The sequence below is a fragment of the Melozone crissalis genome, unplaced genomic scaffold, assembly GCF_028551555.1.
Source record: "Melozone crissalis strain CALT ecotype California unplaced genomic scaffold, PUWL_Pcris_2 ptg000027l_1, whole genome shotgun sequence".
Lineage (NCBI taxonomy): Eukaryota > Metazoa > Chordata > Aves > Passeriformes > Passerellidae > Melozone > Melozone crissalis.
Window position 1 is genome coordinate 77,804,703 of NW_026535805.1, and position 25,173 is coordinate 77,829,875.

The 25,173-nt window shown below is 36.5% G+C and overlaps 1 protein-coding gene across 23 annotated transcripts in view; it reads right to left on the reverse strand.

The window, feature by feature from the left end:
• Positions 1-25,173, reverse strand: part of RIMS1 (regulating synaptic membrane exocytosis 1) — a 305,897-nt gene that overhangs the window by 53,284 nt on the left and 227,440 nt on the right. For 12 of the 23 annotated variants that reach the window (XM_054280426.1, XM_054280428.1, XM_054280424.1 and 9 more), the window contains 2 exons: positions 13,357-13,469; positions 4,908-5,074 (listed from right to left, as the gene is read on the reverse strand). The exons of 8 other annotated variants lie outside the window; for them this stretch is intronic. In XM_054280426.1, the coding sequence (XP_054136401.1) occupies positions 4,908-5,074; positions 13,357-13,469 (280 nt within the window). Of the gene's footprint in view, positions 1-4,907; positions 5,075-13,356; positions 13,470-15,286; positions 15,351-20,418; positions 20,563-21,761; positions 21,792-25,173 lie in introns of those variants that run through there. 3 more of the 23 variants (XM_054280439.1, XM_054280441.1, XM_054280440.1) reach the window with 3 other exon arrangements.

Here is a 25,173-nt window from a genome sequence, read left to right on the forward strand (position 1 = left end):
GAGACAAGATAGAGAACATCTGATATTCTTCTCTCATCCATCAAGCTAGCCAGCTAATGAAACAAGGCCATCAGGCTGGTCAGGCTTGATATGCGTTTGTAATGTCATGCTGACTATCCATAATCACGCCCTTGCTCTACACATATGTTTGGAAATAGTTTCCAGGACTGTCTGTTCCATCACCTACCCAGATGTGGAGCTAAGGCTGACAGACCTATAGTTTCCAAGACCCCTTTCCCTTCTTGAAGATAGTAGCGATGATTTTTCTTCCAGTCTTCAAGAACGTCCCCTGAATGCCACGTTCCAAAGATTACTGACTGGCTTTGCAATGCCATCAGTCAACAACAGCTCATTTAGTATTCATGGGTACACCTCATCTCATGCCAATAGCTTTTACATGTCCAGTTTATTTAAATGTTCCTTGATCAGTTCATTCTCTGCTGAGTCCTTGCTCCAGACTTTCCCTTTGGTCATCAGTGCACTAAAAAAACCTCCTGGATTTCTTGTGCCCTACTGCATTGCTCAACCAGCAGATACCAGGATGGTTTATGTTCTCCATGAAAACCAGAACCTACAACTGGAAAAAGGCTTCATCCAATTCTTCCTGATCAAGAAGCTCATAGCAGACACCCACAATATCATGACATTGGTTGGGTCTCTAACCCTGACCTATAAACTCTCAGCTGATTCATCACCCATCTCTAGGCAGAGTTCCCTGCATATTCTGCTTCTCTTCCTTGCTATCCTGCCCTGTGCTTCCATGGACTGCAGCACTCCAGTAATAAAAACTATCCCACCACTTCTCTGTAATCATGATGAGACCACAGCCCTACAGGGCACAACAAACCTCCAATTCCTCTGGCTTGTTCCCCATGCTTTAGAGCACAGGCCATCTGGAGAGCCACACGCTTGTGCTCATTCCCCAGAAAAGGTAGGAGAGCTTTCCCTAAATGCTCTTCTCTCAATCACACCCTTATTCATGTGCATAAACTCTGGGTGGCTCCTCTCTGCCCTGGTTTGTTGTTTATGAGGTCCTGGCTGTCTCCATCTCTCTGCATCCATTGCCTATCAACCCATGAACCACTTCCTCACTTGATCTCAAATCATCATTTCTCTACTCCTTCACTCCTGTTTCAAAGCTCAGGTGTACTGGAGTTAAGTGTCAGTGTACTGAAAGAACAACAGCTGCACAAAATTTGTATATTCTGTTCTGCAAATCAGGGAAGAAAATGTTTGTCAGATAGAATCTGACAGTAGAAACTTCAGTGACATACAGAGAACAAAATTCCCAAAAACCATATATGAGTTTGTGATACAAGCCATTCAGTGGCATGGCATAACATGTGAAATAGATTAGAACTGGATTAAATCCACTATTACAACTCATTACATTATCCTCTTTCCTTGATAAGCTCATATAAAATATTTTAATTACACTTAAGCTTTCAATTTAAAAAAGCGTGTAAAAACAGTTTAAAATTTGGCACAGACATAATGATATTATATCACACATTGATCAAGATAAAAACCATAATTCTTAATAAGATGTGGTTTTCAAATTTAAAATGAGAGATAACAGTAATATTCCTAATGTGAGGGCAATTTGCTTGAAGTCCAGATACAGTGAGACAAATTCACCTTAAAAAAATTATTTAGTCTTTCATAAATTTAGCAGATTTTATTAAATCGAATTTAAGTGAAACACCTTATGGTAGCTTGTTCCTCCAAAACAGGAGTCTCCACCTCACCTTTACCATGCAGGACAGCTCCCTACTCAACAGCACCAAGTAGTCCAGGTATCTTTGCATAAACAGGATACAAATGAAAAGTGGTGCAATGACAGAATCTGGCATAATTTTTTATTAAGTCAGCAAATGTCCTTCTTTGTCTGATCAAGCCCACATGGTGCTGATTAATTATCATGGGTTCTTACTTATCAATCTTTTGAATTAAACACAGAGACATTTCCTTCTGCTTCATTTAGGATGCAAGAAATGTTTCAGAGCCATACACAGTGACGTCTCCAACACACACAGGCACAAAGGACTGTGTGACTGTAGCGTGAATGCATAAAGACTGCGATCAATAAAAGCAAATCTCCATAAAGAAGGACTGATAACTTGGCCTCACTCATTAAATACACATCAACTCCAAATTAATAAATCTGATTTCGATTCAAATCAGAAGTCCCAGAACTTTTTGTTTACACACCAAAACTTCCTGGTACTTTTTTCTGCACTTCCAACTAGAGAGCACAGCAGCTAACCAGACTTCCCAGAATGGTAACAAGAAAGATGCTTTGAATAATTTCATATACAGAGTAGCTTATCCACACAAAGCCATTTGTTATAACACATACCTCAAAATGCAAAACAAATTAGAGAGCAAGAAGCTATTTTATATACTTGTATTTAGAACTTGCATCAATCACTTCAGCTTACTAATCTGAGCCCCAGACTACTCTTCAAAATAAGGACACTTGTTGAGTGACTTAATTTAGAGAAATTGCTAGAACTGAGCTACCTCCTTTGAGTTTCTATATGCTTACTAGGTTCATCTCTAGAACACATGCGGGGAAGAGAAGTAGGTGCATAGAAAAGGCAGTTCAACAAACTTTGTCCTTAAATGTAACATTATGCTCACACAGTTGGCATGGCCACTGGCCTGACACACTTCCAAATGATGATGATGCTGGATAGGTGTTTTCAGAATGATAAAAACAGCTAGACAAAAAATGCTATTCCTCCTGCTCAACCATCCTATCCTTATCCCATCCTGTTAGATATATGTTAACGTTGGGTTCTTTGGAGGCAAAAATAAAATTTGAATTTCAAATTACTAATCAAGCTTGAACTTAAAACTTCTAATTCATTGACCTTAGAGAAACTTTAGTAATTGAGAGAAAGAATCCTTTTAATCTTAAATGTCAAAAATTAAAGCAACCAATCTAAACAAGTTGTCTAGGGTTTCTTCAACAATTAAAGCTAGAAAAGGATGATTCCCCGGCCTTTGACACCTGTCTGAAGATGAGGTGAACCATCCAAGATAATAGGTGTTTTTTCCCTTTTAATGGTGAGTTAGGTAAGTTAAAAAAATAATTTATTAAAAACCTATTTTTAGGTGAATTCCACTGAAGATACATAGCTTTTAAGGCTGGAGTTACACAGCATGAATCTCAAGATGAAAAAAATTTTTCCTAAAACAATCAACCCTTTCCCCAGTCTTTCAATTTCTTCCTCATATTTCTACTGAAGGAACTGCACTGTATGTAATTGCTACACATTTTGTTCACTATGGAAGTACTACCTGAATTTAGAGAAGATTAAAGCTAGCCATAAAGTGTCTGATTTCTGAGGTATTGATCCTGTGGACATTATCAGAAAGGGAAGACATCTAAATTCCAATTACATCTCACTTTTCTGGTCTAGAGTGAAGCTGAACTGGAACTCCCACTGCAGACACTTGGCTTTGTATATTAGGTAACCCCATCCTGCACCCAAAGTGCTCTGCTACTCCTAAGAATGGAAGAAGTTGAGGATTTGAGCCCAGGTTTCACCCTTGCCAGGCTCACACAAGGTTACTGGTTCTCCCAGTCCTGATATTTACAATCAGATATTCTGAACTCAAGGAAAATTTCTGATAAAATCTGTCACACATATCTGTGGGGAAAAAATCCTATTTTTGTTGAACTTGACAAAGACACTGTGAGAGGGCCTAGTTGAGAAAAATTCTGTCTGTGAAACAAGGTATTTTGGTATGAAAAAAGCCCCTTGTAAGAGTCAAATACTGAAAAGTTAGGACATGATGAAGTGCAGCATGTAAGGACATGAATTGAAATAGCTTTAAATACCTTCACAGTCCCACTGCAGCCTTCTGCTGGATTGTGGCTTACTGCAGTTGTCAGGTTATACCTCCAGCAATATGAAATATGACTTTAAACACCCTTGTGAACATTCCTTGAAAAGAAAATGAGGTGTATCTAGCTCAAACATAGAGGCCAGTTGCTGAGTTTTCCTAACATTCCTTTCTTCTGCATAAACATACCAAACTCCTGCAGCTGATCTTCTCAGACCCTGAGTCTGTCTAGAAGTGTTCTGAGTGGCAAATGATGCCTTCCAGACTTACATTAGGCTTCCAGACTTATATTAGATTTCCTGGTAGGGATAATTTTTATTTTACAGTTTATAATTCTTCTTGCGTTTTAGAACACCAAAAGTCAAATTTTTGGCAGTTCAGGAACTGGCAAATGTAATCAAAGACTACCAAGCTAATCCTAGAGCAGTCGTAGTTGCTGAGAGTTTTGTCATCAAGTTAAATGAAAACAAAAACCAATGTGTGCATCGAAAAAAAGCCCTAGCCCCAAAATAGGTTAGTATCAAGGATGAAAGATGTACTTGATTATTAACAATGGAAATGAATTAAAATACTTTTGAACAAGAAATATCAAAATTACTACATGAATAATAGTTTCAGATCTAGTAATTTATCATATACATGAAAACAGCAAAATAAAGGCAAGTAGGTAGGGAAAAACACTTTGAGGAAGAAAAACCAAGCTTTTATGAAAAAACTGCTTAACTAAAAAAAATCTAGTAATATTTCTGCTGTAATACCTTACTGGCATACTGATTACACTGATTCTTAGCCAACAGTGAGAGGACAGCCTGTGTTCAGTTCAAGTGGGATAAATACATTTATCTATCATCTTCTCATGACAAGTTTGCTTTCTGTTTAGGATGCACAACTGCAAAAAATACTGTTATCTTAGGCCAGTCATGGAAGACAGTTTATATGTGCATAACATTTTTCACAAATTCTTATGTTGTGGTTTCAAGGATTTCTGGTTGTGTTCTGGCACTCAGTGAAAGAGGGAGTGTGATGCAATTGAAGCTGCAAGGAGAACTCACCTGATCCTGCCCCGAGGGCGCTCAGATTGCTCTGACATAAAACTTGTGCTGCTGAGGCGAGAGGCACTGCTGGTTCGGGAAATGGCTGACACATCACTGACATCACTATCTGATGATTTGGCAGAGACGTTATCACAACTTCTGTACTGATCTGTTTGTATGTTATACTAGAGATCAAGAAAAGAAAGGGTGAGGATTCTCATCAAAACAGAACGCGTTCATCGAGACAACACATAACCTAAGTATGGCAATTCTCTTTAACTGCTTTTAGATATAAAAAAATTGTATGAAATTCAAAGATATGCCTACATTAAATAATGCATTTATGTCTAGTGCAGAAATGAAACATGTTATTTATGGACTAAAGAAGATACTTGGAATAAAATAACACATTGGAAATTAAATAGGCTATTGGTTCTTCAGCATAGTAGAACTACAATAAAGAAATATTTATATGAAATATTTATGCAGCAGACAGACATCTCAAGAACATGCATACCATCCATTTGGATATAGACTCTGTTTTAAATTTTTAAAATATTAAAAAGATATGCTATGAAATACCTACAATAGAACTGCATATGAGCCTGAATGAAATGTAATGCTACATGAAGGTATTAGTGACTGATATCAGTTTCTAAGCTCAATAAAAAAAGAAAAAATTACATCTTCTATCTCAAAATTTCTCTTTGTATTGCGATGCTAGAGAACTAGTTAGGTAGAAGGCTAACTCACTAAATACAGTATTTTTTTCCAGGCAATTCCCTGATCTAGTTGCTTTTACATCTGCACATGCCTAAGAACTAGCAGAAGACCCAGCAGGAGGAATACGTGGACAGACATAGAAGTTACTTCACTTTTCAAATCAACTGTGACACCACACATTACCTAATGCTCTTATTGCTCATATCATCAATTAGACAGGTACAAAAGGAAGCTTCAATCCTAGCAATGTCTTACTTTACTTACCTAAATCTTCACTCACAGTGATATGAGGACCAAATAGTTTTCAGGCTGACAAAACTAAAACTCACTGTCACTAGAGGAAGGTACTCTTGGTTGGAAAGCAACTAAACCAGAGGCATACTTCCCAGGGTATATTATGGGAAAACTATTAACACATAGGAGCACTAGGCAGTTTTTGACATGACACTCTAGGGAGTTCATTTTCCAGATCTTTGCTCTGTAAAATTACAAGTGATAAAAGTTTATTTATGAACCATCCACAAATCTGTGGCTGTCTGTGAATATACAAACTCCAACTAGGCACTGGGCTGCTGGCTGAGTCACTCAGCAAATGCCATGACAATTTCAAAAACCTGGCAAACACAAGCTTGAGTTTGTAGAGATGAGCGTATCAGGTCTCCTTTCCTTAAGCCAGGTTTATCTTCTCTTGCTCCAGTGCCTGTCAGCAGCTATGCTTGGGCACACTTGGAAACCTCTTGGGAAAACATTGAACATAAAATGAGGAAGTCAACAGGAGTATGGAAGGGGAAGAAATAAAGCAATTCTAAGCAGCAATTGTAAATATAGAAATCTACAGGACAAATGGAGGTTATGCAAATTTACTGTCTCACTGTGCTTCTCAGGTGTGCATTAGAACACTGCTCAGCAGAAACACTAAGCAATCCCCTGTGAGGGCCTTGCAGTGCCTGAGTAAAAACATCTGCAGGAGACAAGGCTGTAACAAGGGTAACAGAAAGGACTCAAGTACCGTGATGCTCAAAAATAAATTCAACTACAGCAGGAATTTATTGGAAGGTTCTCTTTACAAGTGACTTGTGGCTTTGCTGAATATAAACGCCCAATGGAGTGAGACTGTGCTGATATGTTTATTCAGATCACCTTTTGGTAATGGCTTGTAGAGTCTGTTAATCAATTTTGCTATCCTTCAGACTGCAAGATAAAATGATAACTCCAAAATGGAAACATAAAGCATACTAATTCTTATCAGACCTATTTCATAATAACATATCATGTTTTCCTTCTAAACTCTAAAAAAATATGCAAAGCAAGAATACAAATTTGAAAACTTTTTACTTATGGTTAATTCTCTCCAGCCTAAGTTAAACTGCCCCAGTCCTGAATGAGACTTGATGTTTTATGCAAAATTCCTAAAGAATTCCTACTGAATCCCTTAAGTTACTCTAAATGAGACATGTGAAAATATGAAAACCATCTGGACACATGGAATGATCTGGCTTTTCAATAAGCTAAACAGATTTGCAATCTGCAAAATCATCCCATTAAATAATAGAATTTCTGTTGATTTCAGTGAAATAGGGATTTAACCCACTCCATATATTGAGATCATATCTAAAAATTAATAATTTGAAGCTGAGATTTCATAAATTCTTCGTTTAAAATATAACCAAGCAATCTCTCTCAAATTCACGAGGTTTCTTAGATATAGTAACAAGACTGTTTCAGAAACACCTCCATGCTTTTTTTGTATTTGCTGAAGACAATCTGACTTCTTCCTTCTGCTTATAATGTCCAATTATTTCTCTTCCTCACCAAAAAGTCCATATTCACCTTGTGGCCTTTGGTTTGAGAGTGTACACAGTGAACCTGCAGTGGCAGAAGACTTAGGTGGTCCCTGAGCAACCACAACATGCTGATGGAGAAGGCAGACTCCCCCACCAGAGAACCACCAAGGCCAGATGCAGTAACTTCTGGATACTTTCCTGCTGGAAGCCTTTCTTCTAAATATTGAGGGAGATTTTGGCTGCTGGCCTTGGTTCCAAGCCACACCTGAATCAGGCTGTTAGCACTCAACTTATGATTCAACAGGTGGACTGGGCTTGTCATGAAAAAGACCCCCTGTTTCACCTGTACTGAATTTGTTCCACCTTTCATGGGGTATCCAGGTGGGCTGGGAAAGATGGGGAGAGGGGAAAGAGGGAAAGCATCAAGCGTGGTTGTGCAGCTTACTGGTTAGAATACTGTGAGAGAAGGTAGAAGTCCCAGTTTGTGTATCAGTTGCTTTTTAGAGGTTCAGCCTCATCAATTGCCTGTTCAATATCAATATGAAACCATTTACTGGTGCAGGGTCTTCAGCCCAGGTATCATCCTGTAAGTGGCAGCTATATAGATACCCTCACTCTGTTTTGCTCCCTATAATCCATTCCAGAAAAATGGAATTGTTTTCTAGATATCAGACTGGCTTAAAAGACAGTTTTTCGTATGCTGGTTAAGAGAATTTTATAGTGAGGTAGGACATAAAGAAAAAACTGAATCCGTGTCTTCTACTTGCCTTGTATTGCAATCACACTGCAAAAAACATCCTAAAAGAGATTTTCATGGAATGGCTGAGCTTCTCCTATCCCTTTACACTATGTGTCACAGCTGTGATTCCCAAGAAACTGAAAGACTTTCCCTTCACAGCAATAGAGATTAGCACAAAAAGTAATGATGCTGAAAATTAATGCTAAGTGCTACAGAGTTTGCATTTTCCTACCACTACTTCTGGATTTAGCTTTTTCTTCTTATACCTGCTGCTTCTAATTAATTCACTGACTTCTACAGGAGGCATACAAGTTGTCCTAATGATTTCCTACCTACCTCTGCTACAATCTGATAATCAGTCATCTCAGCTAACAGATGAACAAAATTAAGGCAATTTTGAAGTTAACCTTTTTTCCCTTCAAATACAGGGAGAAATAAATAGTATTATTCCACAAAGCAGTGCTCATTAAAATGAAAATATTTTACTGCACAATACAGCTGAATGTACAATTCAGAAGAAAAATAACATAGGCTAAGATTCTCTTATATGGTACCTGCAATGAAGTAATGTCTGCAGGTTTCCAACTGGGCTCAAAAATAATATGATAAAGTTCTACTGTGGAGCAAAAAACTGCTGCTCTTTGAAACCGCACATAGATTTGCAATAAGTTTCCCTGAGATATTATATTTAAACATTGCATCATTTTGAATCTTCAAAATGAAGTATATTTTCAGTGCAACCACTTCTCTTTCAACTCTATATCTTAAAGCTTATGTAACATTTCTTTTCCAAGGTGCACTATTCATCACATTAGGAGTGTCACTGAAGTTTGCAGCAACTTCAATAGCAATTACTAAAGAGTTGGTCTGGTTTTTTAAACATTAACAACAGCTAGTTTCAAATGCCAAAAATATCTGTGCTTTCCTTGCCTGCATTACAAAACCAGACATCTATAAACAGCTGGAATGCAGTTCTTCCATTCACTTTACCACCTGTGGAGCTGTTGCTTCTTGCTCGCCAGCAAAATGAGAAAAAAGGGGCTATGATGAACTGCACATGTGTTAACATCAATGGGAAAAGCATAGCCACAGACTAAGAGTGTACTTCACAAATTATTTTACAGCTCCTTCATGACTAACAATGTCAGCAATTTTACTGATTATAAGGCACATCTTAGAAGTCATTTAACAGTTCATTATCATTGGATTATCTTTCATATTAGAAAGTATTTCTAATATGAAAGTATTTGTATTCCTAGATTTAACTCCCAAAACCACGAAGAATACAAGAGTTCAGAGTGTACTGTCCTTTGACTGCAAAAAAGCCCCAGGTGACTAACCATGACAAATGTATACCTCATTTCTTGCTCAAAATGAGGAAATGAAATGAGAAAATAAAATGGGTTTAAAATCAGGTCATTAACATGAGGAAAGAGAAATACAGACCAGATGCACAGATTCATCCAGGGACTACAGAAGTCTTGAGATCACAGCTATCTTTTGAGGCATTCTAATGAGGAGTTTTGTCAGAAAACACTGAATCCTGAACAAAGCACCTTGAGTTTTATGATTGCTGGCATTCCCAGCCCAGCAGTTGGCACCTCAGGCTGTTCAGGGCTCACCACTGACTCCCACCAGCTGCTGTCTTAGGAGCAGCAGCTCACACCATGTCCAGGGGCCACTGAGCAACAGTGATTCTAAAAACCCTTCCTACAATTGTATCCAGCTCCTATGAACACGGCTCAGCTTCCAAACAGGGAACAGTAAAAATGAGCAAGTCAAACCATGAGGAAACTGCAGTGAAGCCCACAGGTCAACTGAATGGAACTCATTAGATTTTGTGAAATCCAGCCAGTACTGGAGTGACTGCCATCTTAATACAACATATATTAAAGATTTTTTTCTTCAAGGTGGAGGAAGGGGACCAAAAGAAGATGCCACATCTATGTCCAAAAGTATTTTCTATATACAGCCCTAGATGCCTTACCCAGCATAACTTAACGTAACCAGCCTCCTATCAGGCCAAGTATCCTACCCAGCCCCTGCTTTAGACATTAACTCCTAACACATAAGAGTTAAGACTGAAACTACTGAACAAATGCCATGATTACACTTTTATGCTAAATGCTTTTCAATCACATACAATCTTAAGTCAGTACTGCATCTAAATATAGAGTGACATCCTTTTTCAGGACAAACTACAGTGCTCTAATCAGTAACTCTCTTGAATAAACAAAACTTCAAAAACAGTGTTAAGCCAGAGCAGCTGCAGCATTGTGTTTGTGTTCTATGTGTGGCATCTGGAATAAAAAACTTACTGTATTTTGAATTAAAATTGCATTGCACTGTGATTCACTTCACCTCTGTGCAAATCCAGAATTATGCTACCAAATGTTTTGATTCTCTCAAGCACTGAAACAGCACAAATATGTGCACACTAGCCACTACAGCCTCACTAATATAAAAGAAAGAAGGCATGTTTAAAGCTCTTATTCAAACTTTTTTGACATCCTTAGAGTTCCGGTGGCTTTTTAAATTTCATTTTTTTTTTCTTCTTTTAGCTTATTAGAATTAATTGTTTCACATAAATGAGGGAGTCTTTCCACTGCACTGGGAGGAAATAAGGATGTGAGCTTTCTGAAAGTCTCAAAACAGAATGGAACAGCCATGAAGATGTATACAAATGTTGCAGGGCAGACAGCTGCCTATTCTAAACTCCCTAATGGATGTTCAAAATGGAAACCTGCATAATGCACTTTTGGAAAATTATTGCTTGCTTACTGTAACTAGAAAATTAAGAAACCAAATGGGAAAAATTCCAAAACTGTAATGCACCAGAAATTGACTGGAAATTGCAAAGGACCAGTTACAATATCTCTGTTTAAAAAAGAGTTGTTTCAATATAAGGGAAAACTTATTTAACTTTCAGGAATTATTTTGTATATGCATAATTACCATTCCAAATATGATCCAGTCCCATACTGAAGAAAAATTTTTGAATGGTTTAGAGAATTTTGTATGCAATAAAACAAACATGTTTGCAAATGCTAAAATATTGGAAGAATCAAACCCATGTGAGTTGATTGCTCTGAAATGCAGAATGGACTATTTTCTCTATGTTCAGTACAGTATAATTTCTCTAATAAATATATTTATTTTCTGGAGCAGTGGGAAAAGGAAAACACTGCTATTTAGGAAAGAAAGAAGCATTTTGGTTAAAGAGGGAAAAACTCTACTTGCAATTGCTTTTTCTTTAATAGTCAGCTAATATTTATTTTTCACTATTCCAGAATGCCTATTATACCACTAATATTTTTTATTTCTTTATTTAAAGTTAGTTTTGTTTCTGCAGCTTTTTAAGGCTTTTCACAAACTTTGGCAGCAGAAATTGAGTACAGTCTTCAGTTCTGAGAAGTCTCAGTCATCAGCTTTACCACAACAGCTGATACAACATACTACATTTTCAAATGTCCAAATCTTCATCTGTCTTGGTTATTTTCTTGACTCTTTCACCATTTTCTCAGGATAGAGAAAGACAGTAGCATAAGGTTTGCTTTGGTAGCATTTTTAAAGCGATGACTATCACCATAGTGAAACGAAGCAAAATTCTGAATAGAATAATTCAGCGTTCTTTTGATTCAGTACTCAACATGATTTCTATTTTGATTTCCACATGCATTTAAAACCAAAAGAAGATCCTAAAAACCTCAAGGTTCTAAGAATAAGAGAAATTTGTAAGATTGCAGGTTGATGTTTTCTAACAACTATTTAACCATACATTGGATCTACACTGACCAAACAAGAAAAACATATTGGAGGGCCAAAACGATGCTTATCATAAACATTAGAGAGTTAAGATCGAAAAATATGTTTCCGAATGATAAATACAAAAATTTCCATCAATCTGTAACATATAATCTAACTCAGAAACCTGGCCTTTGACTCTGAACAAAGGTCTCTGCTCATCCTGGCAAAAGTCCTCAGGTTGCATGTTACCTCTCTCTAACGAAAATTTTATCAACCCTATTTTCACTATTTTTTCCTACCTTGTTAAATGGTTGGGAAGTACCACAGAGATGCACTGCATCTCACCCTCTTGCCCTGACTGGATCTCTTTGGATGGTAGCAGCAAATCCAGTAGCAATTGAGCTGCTTTAATGAAACAAATTCCTGCTTCTGATAGAGGATCTCATTGGAAATTTCTACTCCAGCTGCTGAGTTTTTTTAATAGCACTGATAGCCCACAATTTGGCCATTTGGGACCTAAAGCCTTGTTTCTCTTGTTTCTCTTCCTTTTGAGAACTGTTCATTTAAGTTCTTATTAAAGTTGTCCACATATTTAACTGCAACAAGACCTCAAACCAATCTTTCAAATCCATTAGGTATTAAAATTTAGCTGCCAGATTTCCTATTTAACCATTCCTAAGAAAATTTGTGATTTTGCTTTAGATGAGTACCTCACTTACACATTATTGTAACTTGTATCTCCAGGAGCATCCAGCTCCTCACAGCTTGAATTGTAAGCAGCAGTGCAGATGTGCAAGACATTTTCAGCAGTTTGCTTAGAACCCTACACAGTTTAAATTACAAAGTTATGGCCTATCATCTTAGCCTTATCAAGAAAACAAAATCCCTGTATAAAACTTTGTTAACGTAATTTCCATATATTCCACTACCATAGAAACTCTTTACACTTTTAGTAGAAAAGGAAATCAAACTAATCAGTAGGCAGTTCAAGAAAGGAAACAATTGATCTCTGACATTATATGGATACATAAAAATTATACAAATATGAGAACATCTGCATGAGATTGGAACTAGTTCTGCCTAGATCTGCCCACATCAGACAGCAACAAGGGCCAACCTACTCTTTCATGGTCTACTTTTCCAAACTCCAGGGACTGGAAATCTAATGACTTCCTAAGCTAGGTGTGATAAGTCTCTTTTTAACAGCTGTTGAAGGATCTTTCTTTCCTGAACTTTTTCTTTCTGAAAAGCTTTCCTGAACTTTTTAAGCATATCGGTTTTTCTAGATTCATTTTAGTTCATGCCAAAGACTAACTCCATGGGGGAAAAAATGATGCTAAAAAGCTATTAGTTGAAGACATTTCTGTCAGGATTTAAAATACAGTGTTCTTGAAGGTTATAAAATATTTTAAATAAACAAGTTTATGCCTTTAATTTTCAAGCCAAAGTATCATTCCAAGACTACTGACTTTACCTTGGTATATTGCTCACGCTCATGTTCTTGGCTAGAACCAGACCCTGATGTCTGATTATAACGGTGCACTTTCATTTTCATCTGTCTCGTTCGCTCCTCCACTACTAAGCTTGCTGCAAAAACACACAATGAAAATCAATTAAAAATAGAGAAAAAGTTTTGGAAAAAACAAATGGTTTAGCAACAATTTTAGCTCATTTCCATTTCAACAAAACAAAGAAATGTACAAACATGTAGAACAAGCAGGGTGTAAGCACAGAACAGAGGAACACTAATGTCAAGAAATCAACCACTTCCATTGTGAGAGCCTTTACCTGAAAATGGGCAGACATCCCAATTTCTACATATAATCAAGCTGGTGCAACAGATATGAAAAGAGTGAAAAAATTTAGGTGGCAGGCTGAATTATACACCTGTTAAATATTCTGGATGCAGGGGACATAAATCCATGAACATCTAAGGATGTGTTTGTTTAATTGTAGAAAATATTACAGTAGCATTCTAAGAATTAATGCCTGAAACAGGTATTAAAATTTATTTTTTAAGTAATTAACTCCTCCTACTATCTTGAAACATAGCAGTTTAATATAGCTAAGGCTATTTGAGAGGAATAATTTCTCCATTCAACCAGTCATATAAAAAACACAGTTATTTTCTAGTAGTTTGGTTTTTCTTTAACAAGACCTCCTTTAAAATCACTTTACTTGTCCTGTAATGATCACCTTTACTTCAAATAATTATTTGTTCTTGTGTTTTCCACTTCCATATGGCAGTGTTTCTTTAAAAACAGATATCTTGCACCCTCAAGGAGCTATGGTGCTATAAAGAGCATCTTCTTCAACTTGAACAAGTTATGGCAACTCATATTGGCTGTGCCTGCCACAGGCACTCGACCTTGCACTAACAGAGTGCTGTAAATGCCCCTGGGCGAAGGCTTCCTCCAAGTAACTTAACCTTTGTGGTAGTAAATACATTTCAGAGGGATCTGTATATTCTGCTATTCTCAAACTTTGTAGCATTTTAAATTCAAAGCAATACAGGTAACATCAATACCATGAAAACTGTCACTTTTTAGCAGTTCTAGAACTAGACCCAAATATTTATCAGCAACTATTCTAAATCACAGGAGTATTCACTATGTTCATTGTGGTTTAACAGGTTATAACATCTCAGAAAAACTTCTTTTAAATTGGAACTTTTTATGTGTCACAAATTTGGTTTTATTTGAGGCAACCTCCACAAAATCTTCTGCTTTTATGCCAACCATGGATTTATATTACTCTCTACAAAACCACTATTTTTCTAAGTCAAAGAGCTCCTCCCCAAATCAGTGACAGGAGAGAGAAACCTATATTAAAACTGCCTGTGATCAACTTGCAATCACAAAACACAGATAATTTTAAATTACTGGAAAATAAGTACTCTATGTATGTTCAATTAAGAGGTATTAAAGTTCTCATGTGTGGCTTTTATGCTGTTAGTTATACACTGTGGCATTATTTACAGATTTATTTTTTGGTCTGTGATTTGCCAGCACAAAGATATAAGGCCTAAAAAAAAAAAAAAAGCACTACACTCAGGATTAGATATTTTAAACTATAAGCTACTGCACAAATCACATTTGTGCCTGCACAATCCATTTGTAACATGCTCGGGGAAATGTCAGAATGTCTGTGTGCTGGTTGGGTATGAAAATATACAAAAGCATCATTGTGAATTCCTTCTGCACTTATTTAAAAATAAGAAAAATAAGTAAAACAAACTGCATTAAAATTCTGCTACAATTACAAATCTAAGGCACGAAATAAAGTTATGATTATCTTCAGTCTCCCATAATGCAGAGTCCAATCTAGCAAATTCTGCACGTGCAGAATGTCACACTGGGCCCAGCAATTATTCCAGATGACTAATTATGCCAGTAAATGTGTACCTTAATTGCAATGAGTCCAGTTCCACCATCAGATATGCAGGCACAGCTCCAATTACTTCAATGGAAGTTGCATGGAGGTATCTGAAGGCAAAATTGAGCACTTTAGGTGAAATTTTTAAAGATGGCCTCTTATGTTAAGGACAGATATGAAAGGATTAAGATAGATCAATTAGGGACTGAAGTAAAAAAAACTGGTATCTTAATCCTATCATATGCGCATGAAATAGACCGAGGATATGAAATCAGAGGGAAAAATGAGACCCCTTTAAAAATTTAGCCCTACATGTGTATGGTGCACAGATTAGAGTTACTCTAAACATAACCCTTTCTTTGTGTGAATTTTAGGTCCTTTAGCCTGTCAACTGTATGTTATACTAAGTAATATATATGGTTTGTTACCCTGTATTACCTATGATACCTGGGAAACAATATTCTGTTATGTAATTTAATGATACTTCAGAGGTTATTACTTCAGTCAAGACTGAGTAAATATTCAACTTTAATTCTGTAATTCTTGACTTTTATTATGTTTAAATCCTTAAGCTTAATACATTTATGGTCTGTTTTTTCTTTATATATATATATTACTATATCAAAGAATGTGAGAACAATTAATGAGCACTGTGAAGTAAATCTAATTCTCCAATGCAGAAATTTGATTTTGTGCATGAAATATAATGCAATTTAGCACCAATTGGCTGTGAATTTATTTCTAAGCATGCAGCTGCATGAAACTACTCTAGAAAATCCAACTGTGTTCTTTCCAGCTTTATTTACCATGCACATCTGAGCATATGTTGAATGTAGCTCAGTTGTGCGATGGAAAATTTTATCTGCCTGACTAGTGGCTTGGGAAAACCTTTACATGTTAATCATGAGAAGCAGAAAAAGGTCTAACACAGGAGCAAAAGCACATTAGCAAAACTGTAACAACCATAAGTAACAACACCATATGATCACATTGCCTTCCTGGAACAGGGCTGGTTACCACAGGTAACAAAAACTTGACATAAAAAGTACGTAGCCTGTCTCTTAGAAAAATATGGATCTACTTTCTTTAAGGACATCACGATTTACAGAGTGCTTTTCCTGGAGGTCTTGAGAGGCAGAATTACACAGTAATTTACAGATCAAATCACTGTAATCCCAAGACCTTTAAACTCTATAGTGGCTCTAGAATTAAATAATGAAGATTTACCATAAGTGTCTCAAAATAGTGGTAAAACTACCATCAATATCAGTTGTGTCAATGTGTTATTCTCTGGTGTCAGAAGTCACACTTTCAAAGAGCTGTGACTCTCATCTCTTCAAGGGCTGATAATTCAGGTGTGAGATCGATCAGTGTAAAAGTAATTGGGAGAACTCATTGATCAGACTGCTTAAATAAAGGGTGCAACTTTATAGCCAAAGCTTATTACTAATAAACCACGTCAAGGTTAGCAACAATGATGTACATAAACAATCAAGCCATGCAGGAGAGAAAAGACACACATATGAATGGAATCAAAATGTTATATTTCAATTCCATTAATCTATTCATAAACCCATCTGACTCCTGTAATCCCAGGTGTACTGGGTCTGGCTGGGATGGAGGCAGTTTTCTTCACAGCTGCCTGTTCTTCTAGTTGTGACTAAGTGCTGATAAGACATCAGTGATTTAGCAATTGCTGAGCAGTGCCTGTATAGCACCAAGGCCTTCTCTGTTCCTCATGCTGCAGCCCCCTGCCCTGTCCTGGCTTCCCCCTGCCCCAAGCAGGCTGTGACAAGAAAAAGGTGGGACAGGTGACCCCAACTGACCAGAGGGACCATTCCATGCTGTATAGCATCATACTCAGCAATAAAACTGGGGGTAGCCTACAATATGCAATTCTGTAGGACACTACTTGAAAGAATAAACTAAAGAAAATGGCTACAGATCTTATTTCCAGCCTGCCATCTACCCTCAAAGAAAATTAGGACAGACTAACAGTTGTTTTTTCTTAAAGGAGATAGCCACTTAATTTTTCTAAGACTTTACCTGTTTACTAAGGTTTTATGTGCTAGTGACATTCCTTTAAATATATGAATATTATGTTAGGATTTACAGAGTTACATCTGGTGCCACTAACTAATAAAGGTGACAGCCCTCACCTTTATTACTATCCTCAGAAAACTGCTATAGGCATGTTTCAACCCCTAAATGATGTTCAACTCAGGGAGAAGGTAGAACTGGCTAGAATCCTAAATGTTCAGAATATATGCCACATTTTCAATTATGTACAAAATAACAAAACAATAATCAATATTCAATACTAATATATCAGATTTAGTAGGGCAGATAATGTTTTCCTTTTTTCTTTAATAAAATCTTTCTAGAGAGATGAGTCATATGGCATGTTATCCACAGATTATGAATCTAACAATTAAAGTAATATGACTTTATAAGGAATTAAACTTGCATTAGCATCAACAATAGACCTATCCTATGAAAATCACTGAGAGCTACAAAAGCAGCACTAATAGTAGCGGCCAGTACAAAGGAAACTGAAGTAATTTTAAGGTCTAAAGTTCTCCTTTTAAGGTTTAATAGGGGGTTTAAACTCCATGCTAGATCCAAATGACATGACGCCCTAAACACCCATCTATTAGGCTAACAGCATAATGTATGAAACTTATGTGGGATCATTTAAATAGGGATTGTAAAATGAGCAGCAATAATGAACTAGCAAGAAACAGCAAAGATCCTGTAGTTGCCTTTCCAATTCTAGTTTTTTTTTTATTCTTGAGCTCTTAGTCTTTGCATATTCACCTCTTTCATATTGCAACAATCATCAAAGAGACTCTACATTCTGAAATTTTGGAAAACAGTGTATTTTGTCAATAAATAACATCTGATAAGAATCCCCTCATACATTTCAAAAAGGGTAGGTAAATCAGATAAGTAATAAGATATGTTTAAAAGATAAAAGTCAAGTGATTAAGCCCAGGAAAAAAATTCCATCCCTTGCACTCATTAAGTGAAAATACCTTTCTAAAAGGACATTCTTGCTCAAAGGCAAGAATGGGCCTAATGCCAGAATGACTGGTGACATTACATGGTCTGTGATTCAAACTGGTAGCATTAATGTGCTTTTCTACATGGTAGAAAACATATGGATGTCTTAGCACTGGCCATACCATTTTCTATAAGGATGAAGTCTGAAAAAAAGGCAGCCTTTTCTCTTGAGGCACTTCATATTTCTGTTCAAGATGGGCAAGACAGAATGAGGAGGTGCAGGCAAACAGTATGACTTGGAAAAACGCCAAGTCTTACATGCACTATTAAATGTCAGAGTAAGCTACATAACAAAGAAATTGGCATCAAGATTTAAGATAGCTGCAACTCTCTCCAGAATATATCACACATCCATTCTTTATAATGCAAACTTTCAGAGAAAAGGTCTAGAAGTCTAAAATGACACAAAGATTTCTTACATAACAAAGTACTGAAAAGTAAGTTGAAGTTAAAATTTATCTCATAAACTTATAATCAATGTTTCTGGGGCAAACTCAACAGGTTCAGGCAGGGGAACAGAGGACTGCACGTATTCCAGAAGACAGGAGAGGTCCAACCTATTCTTCAATTTCAATCTTCACATTAGGCAGAAAGGTTGAACAGTGACAAACAGCTACAGCTGTAGTGCCATCAAGAAGCATGTACACAGCCTTTCTACATAGCAAAAGCTAGGAAATTAATCTGTCTGAGCAACTTAGATGTTCTGTGGATGGGAATCAGGGGGAAAAAAATATCTGGTTTGAGGAATTATATATGAAATAATAAAAAAAAAATCTGGTTTGAGAAGTGGCAGCCGAGGAATAAACTAGGCAGAACTCATGTCCATAACAAAGACAAGGAAATAAAGCAGCAACAAGATTTGGATGGGAGAATCCTGAGATGGCTGTGTGGGACAGAAAAGCCACACTGGTGTTTGACCAGGATGATCTATTTCAGAAATAATACAGAGAGTCTCTATTTCATTTCTGTTGATCCTGCAGGATGAGTTTTGCAGTATGCACACACAAAATATCCTTGCAATAGGTTTCATGGCTTTAAAAATTCTCAGCAAACTCTACCAGGAAATTTAAAAAGCACACAAAATCATGAGCAGATAAATGTTCTGAAATATAAGGTAAGTAAACCAAAAAAAAATCAATTTGTTGCCAAGATGAAGAACTTGCTAAGACTTCTTTGAATAAACAACCTCCAAAAATAATGGCAACATGCAGATAGTGAGGGAGATGGCTCTGAACCCTGCTCTGCCTGACCAGAACCTGCTGTAGCTACTTCAAGCTTGTGTGCATGGATTTCCTTTCCATGGGAGCTGATCGTTCTCTGGACCTCCTCCCAGTCATAATTAAGGCACAACCAAGGCACATATTCAAATTTCCAAGCTGGAAGATGCGCTTGGATCTCTCAGTACACATAGAGGCATGGTGGCCATCTTGATATTAACAACTCACTCCAGAAGGAAGATATAGAAACCTGAACTGGATGATGCAACATTCAGTTCCTTCTCAAAGAGCTTCAGGGATGATCAACAGAGAAGCTTCTATGTAAAAGGAAACAACAAGGAAACAAACACAGACCTCTTAAAATTAGGGAAGAAAAAACCCTCAAAAACCTACAAAACAAACCACTGATTTTGGCCGCAAAAAAACCTTCAGCATTTTCATAATCTGCTGAAGACTTTATTGCAACCTTTTCCACTGATGGAATAGATGCTTGTTGCAGACTCATATGGTCAGTGTTGTTCACTTCTGTAGTATATACTCTCCCTCACATTTATGTCTCCTTTCATAAAACATCCTGTAACTCCCTCATCCTAATCTCTAACCTACTATCTAATCTTATTACCTCTTGTAAGAAGTTACAGTGAGCTACTAGTGTAAATCACCTCAAATTAAGATATTTATGGTCCCCCAGATCTGCTGGGACTTCACTCTTCTGGCTGCTCTTCTTTTGCCCAGCTCTTTTTAGCCCCTGGGTTTCATCTGCCATCAGCTCCCTTGAGCCAGAGGAATCTGTGCATGTAAATATCCCACCACCTTCTACACATGCCCAGATATTGAGCCAGATCCATCCAAATCTTGTGGAAACAAGCTCTTTTACAAACCTGTTAGAGACAGTCTAGTTTGTCTGCACAAAGTCCATTGCTTTAAACAAAAAAATATCCACTGCAGCCCAAATCTTGACAGAGGCATAACCAACAAACAGGTAAGATTGATTTGTACTGTCCTGTTTGAGAGAAATATAAATACTGAGACAGAAATAATTTGTAAAATCAACCACTGTTAGCACTTCCTTAAGACATTTCATAGTATATTCTAAACACTGCAAAAATAACATATAATTGCTAACACCTAAGTTACATATCTCTTTTTCATCTCTTTTTAACATTATCATGAAAACATACTTCTGTATGTTTGACATGGATGTTGGAGTTCATACCTAGTGGAGAAGTTGCTTTATTTTTACCTAAGCATTCATCCCTTCAGAAAATAAAGTAGTTGCAGGAAATACCTTGATTCAAGTTCAACTCACAGTTTGGCTGTGACCCACCCAAGCCTGTATTCAGACCAGAATTTCCCAAGATGAGCAGGACTCAGCAATAAAGTTTAGAAAAGGTTAATCAGTGCTAATAATATTGATGTAGCACAGTATTTTAATTGTAACATTAAAAGGGTGGGATGTGTTTTTAAAATTTTTTTTCTCTACAAGCTTCATTTGCATTTTGAAGTAATTTCTACTTTCAGCTAAAAGGGAAAAAAAATAGGACTTTTCTGCAATGTGTCTTTGACAGAGACATAACAGACTACAGTTTCCACTTTTTGGGACAGCTTTAGATAGCTGCTGTTTGAGCTCACTGATTCTCTGGTATCAGCACAGGCATAAATTCACACAGGTGAGCATTGTATGTCTGCCCCTAAAACCTCCCCCACAATGGGAGTAACTTTCTGACATGAGACTGACATGCAAATAGAACACAGCTCATTCTTCAGAATGTCTCTGCATACAATAAATGGTTTCTGACCATCATGACCTTTAACTATTCCTAACCCCGCACCTAGGAAACATCGTTCACTGCAGCCAAGGACCATGGCTGCATCACTAGAAGCATGTGCTGTGCAGAGCTCAAGAACAGTTTGGGAAAAATCTCAAGTCTTTGTGTGAGCGTTAAATCAATCAAGCACCTTCTGAACCGTATTCTGTAAAATATCATGATTACTTCTGTTAAATCCAGTATATTGCATTTCAATAGGAACATGAGAAATCATGAGAGAAACCATTGTCAGATTCTAAAGAGGGGCATCAGATAGCATAGAGATATTTGAGAAACAACGTTTTTGTATGTTAACACTGTTAATTAAAACCTATGCACTGACATGGAGTATAATGAAGCAAAAGCCAGTATCAACAGTTGCCAAACATTTGTAAAAAAATTACATAAATATTTACCTTTTGTGGGAGAGTTAAAATTCTCTTGCTCTTCAATGAATTAAATGCACGGAATGATGGAAACAGAAAAAGAAATCAGCAAATTTAAAGTTAGATAAAGAAATGTGTTACATGTGACAATGGCATGTACAGTAGTCAGTACTCCAGCAGATGTAAAAGTAATGTAGAAAATTAAAGTGATAAACATGAAAAATAATAAAGTCTATGACTTTTTCTTTAACAGGAACAATGATGTTACAGAGAACCAGATTGTGGAATCTTTAAGTATTCTACTAGAGAAGTATCATCATATCCAAATTTATGAAAGCCATAAAACCTTGTTTTAAATATCACTCTTACTTCTGAACCACACAGCACTATTTGAAGCCTCTTCTGCAATAATGAGTGTTACAAATTTATTTCAGTATTAACTGAAATCTATAATACTCAATAACCACCAGACTATTAAAAATCCATTTTTAAGGAAAACATAAAAGACTATGAGGCTTAAACTCATTTATGAAAGTTAACAGTGCTGAGAAAAATACTCTCCATTATGACCAAAGATTCCACAAGCTGCCTCAGAATATGCAGTGCCACCTAATAATTTAAAAATAAAACCAGAAATATGGAGACAAAACAAACAACACTGATAGGCTGATATCTAAAACTGAAAGGACTTATTTTTTTTCTTCTGCCACTCAATTATTATACTGATAGATTTAAAAAAAAATTTTGACTGAAAAGGTTTAATCTTTTACCATTACAAAAACCATACTCTCACTGCAACAACATTTCAATGATCAAGTACACAAATGCAGAACTGTTTTCACTAGCACATCTTTTTCTTTTGGGATCTCAAATTGGTTAAATATAAAAAGATACTTGCAACTCAATGTATTATTTGACAACATACTGATTTTCTGTACAAAATTCAGATTATTTTTGTTAAAAGAAAAAATACTGGACATCAAAACACTTTGTTCCTCTGTGGCGTCACCATTGTACAAGTATCACACACATGAACTTTATACATGTAATCTCCATTCATTCCAGCAGAATCTTCATGTAGTTTTCCCTGATGTAACACCAGCACACACACACACACATATGCACTTCACCTTCCATACAAGTGCTGCACACAGCTTTTTCCAACATGATCTAAGGTACAGCAACACCTAATGCTGGATGCACATTTGCTTTGCTCGGTGTCACCATGTGAGCCCTACTGCTACAGCCAGATGCCACTGGAAACACACACGACCCCACAGCTCCACTCAGGTTTAGAGTTGCTCTTTAAGTGGAAACAGACTGCTGTTATCACAAACCTTACTCTCATTATGTGACTTCCGAAGTAGGAAATTACATTGTCAAAGCTACGAAGAGAAACCCAAAGAAGACCCAAACAGAAGGCAGATAGAGGGAGTAAGACCTGTTTTGCACAAATTACCCCTGAAAGATTGTTGCTATACCACAACCATTGCACATTTATATTGCTGGTTCATCAATTTCAACAGTGTTGTTCTCCTTCATTATTTACTTGCTAGAGTGATAATATAATCCCTACTATCTGCTGGTATATTCACTTCCTTGATCAATACAATGATCAACCATTATGAAAAAGTGCAGAAACCCACCCTCAAATCATATTCAAGAAAGAATTCCTGTGATGTTTGATAGCTGCGGGGACAGAGGATGGACTGAGTAAAGACCACAGATGTACCCTTTATACAAAAGTATAATTTTAAAATCATGAAACTACACCACAAAGTTGTTATAGAAACAGTAAAAGGCAAAGTCAACGCAGAATCCTCATTCCTCTTAACTATTGCACAGTTCCACTAAAACATGATGCAAATAAAAATACAGTGATGCAAGTCTCTTACAGCCTAGTACAGAATGACATATTGAGAATACACCATTGTCCTTACCATGGCTTAGAATTTCACTGCTTTAGTCACTGAGACAAAACATCTTCATAGGATTAGGTCCTTTTATAAAATCATCCATTAATATAAGAAAAATCAAAACCACTTCTTTAGTAGCATAAGTTAGGGAAATTGCTATTAGATTGTGATGTCTTGAAAACACACAGACACACCTATACAGGACTAATTTTCAATATTCAAACATCTCAAGACCTTTCAATACAACAGCATCCCAATCTTGTGTTCCAATAAATACTCCTGAGAGGGTTGCAAAGGAAATAAATACAACTATGTCGTCCTTGAATATGACTGTAATAAAAATAAAAATCTTGTTGCCTAAAAATTACAGAAGCCTACAGTCTTAACTGCATCCACTTTTTTAAACCTGCATGCCCTCAAGTTGCTATTATTTAGTTAGCATTTTCTCAAATATAATATAACTATGCCTCACCTCCACTCTAAAGCTACACAAAGCTGCTGTCCCCTTCAGAATATAATCACCAAGAAGACTGTCATTTTTTCACTTTTTTTTCCAGTGTGAATTATAACACTGTTTAAAGGTTTTAATCTGTAAACTTGATCTTTTCCTCTACATTTAAGTTTGTTTCTCCATTCCTGATCAGTAGTGTCCTGATCAACTCTGTTTCTATAATGGAATAAGGATAACTACTTTGGTCTTCTCTGTAACAATTACTTCTGTGAGCTTGGTTGTTCTTTAAGAAAGTATGTGCATTATTCAGGATCTTGGAAAACTACCTTGGTTTCTTGTAAGTTGAATTTTTATGATTCTCAGGCTGCCAACCAGAGTAGTAACTAAGACAATATCATTCGGTAAAGACAAAGAAACAAGCTTTTGTTTAGTTCTAAACCTGACAGAGAAATGGAATGTCTGAAATATGTCAGCCAAGCCTTATTAGCATGCATATGATCACTTACAATTGACAGCTAAAGATTAGAGATTAGTACTTAAAATATAACTCTATTTCTCCACATGAAAACTGCTACCAGTCTGTCGCTCATTCATTAAATCTCATTTGTTCCATAATGAGGACTTTAAAGAGTAATAAAATTACTTCACTGGATTCTTCTATGTCTTCTGAATGTTCAAGACAGCAAATAAGAAGCCCATTCTTGATATACAAATATGTAATTTTTTTGCAGCCATCACTATGCCTTGCGTAACAGACCTAAATGCATATATGTATATATTTAGATTCATAGATGTATATATTTAGACGAATATTTGACCCTCATAAAACAATAGGATTCTTATGGAAACAAAGAAGTACTTTACTATAAAAATGATACTTTATGGCATATCACACAGGTTTTCCTTGAAATGCATGATGTCAAGATGATCATCAAAATATAGGAAGAAAATGCATTTTGAAATATTTCCAAGAATATTGTACTAGGTTTTGACATCATCTGTATCTACGGTGACTGTGAGTTTAAACCAATAAGGACACATGCCAGTTCCAAGCACAGTTAATACAAATCTTTTG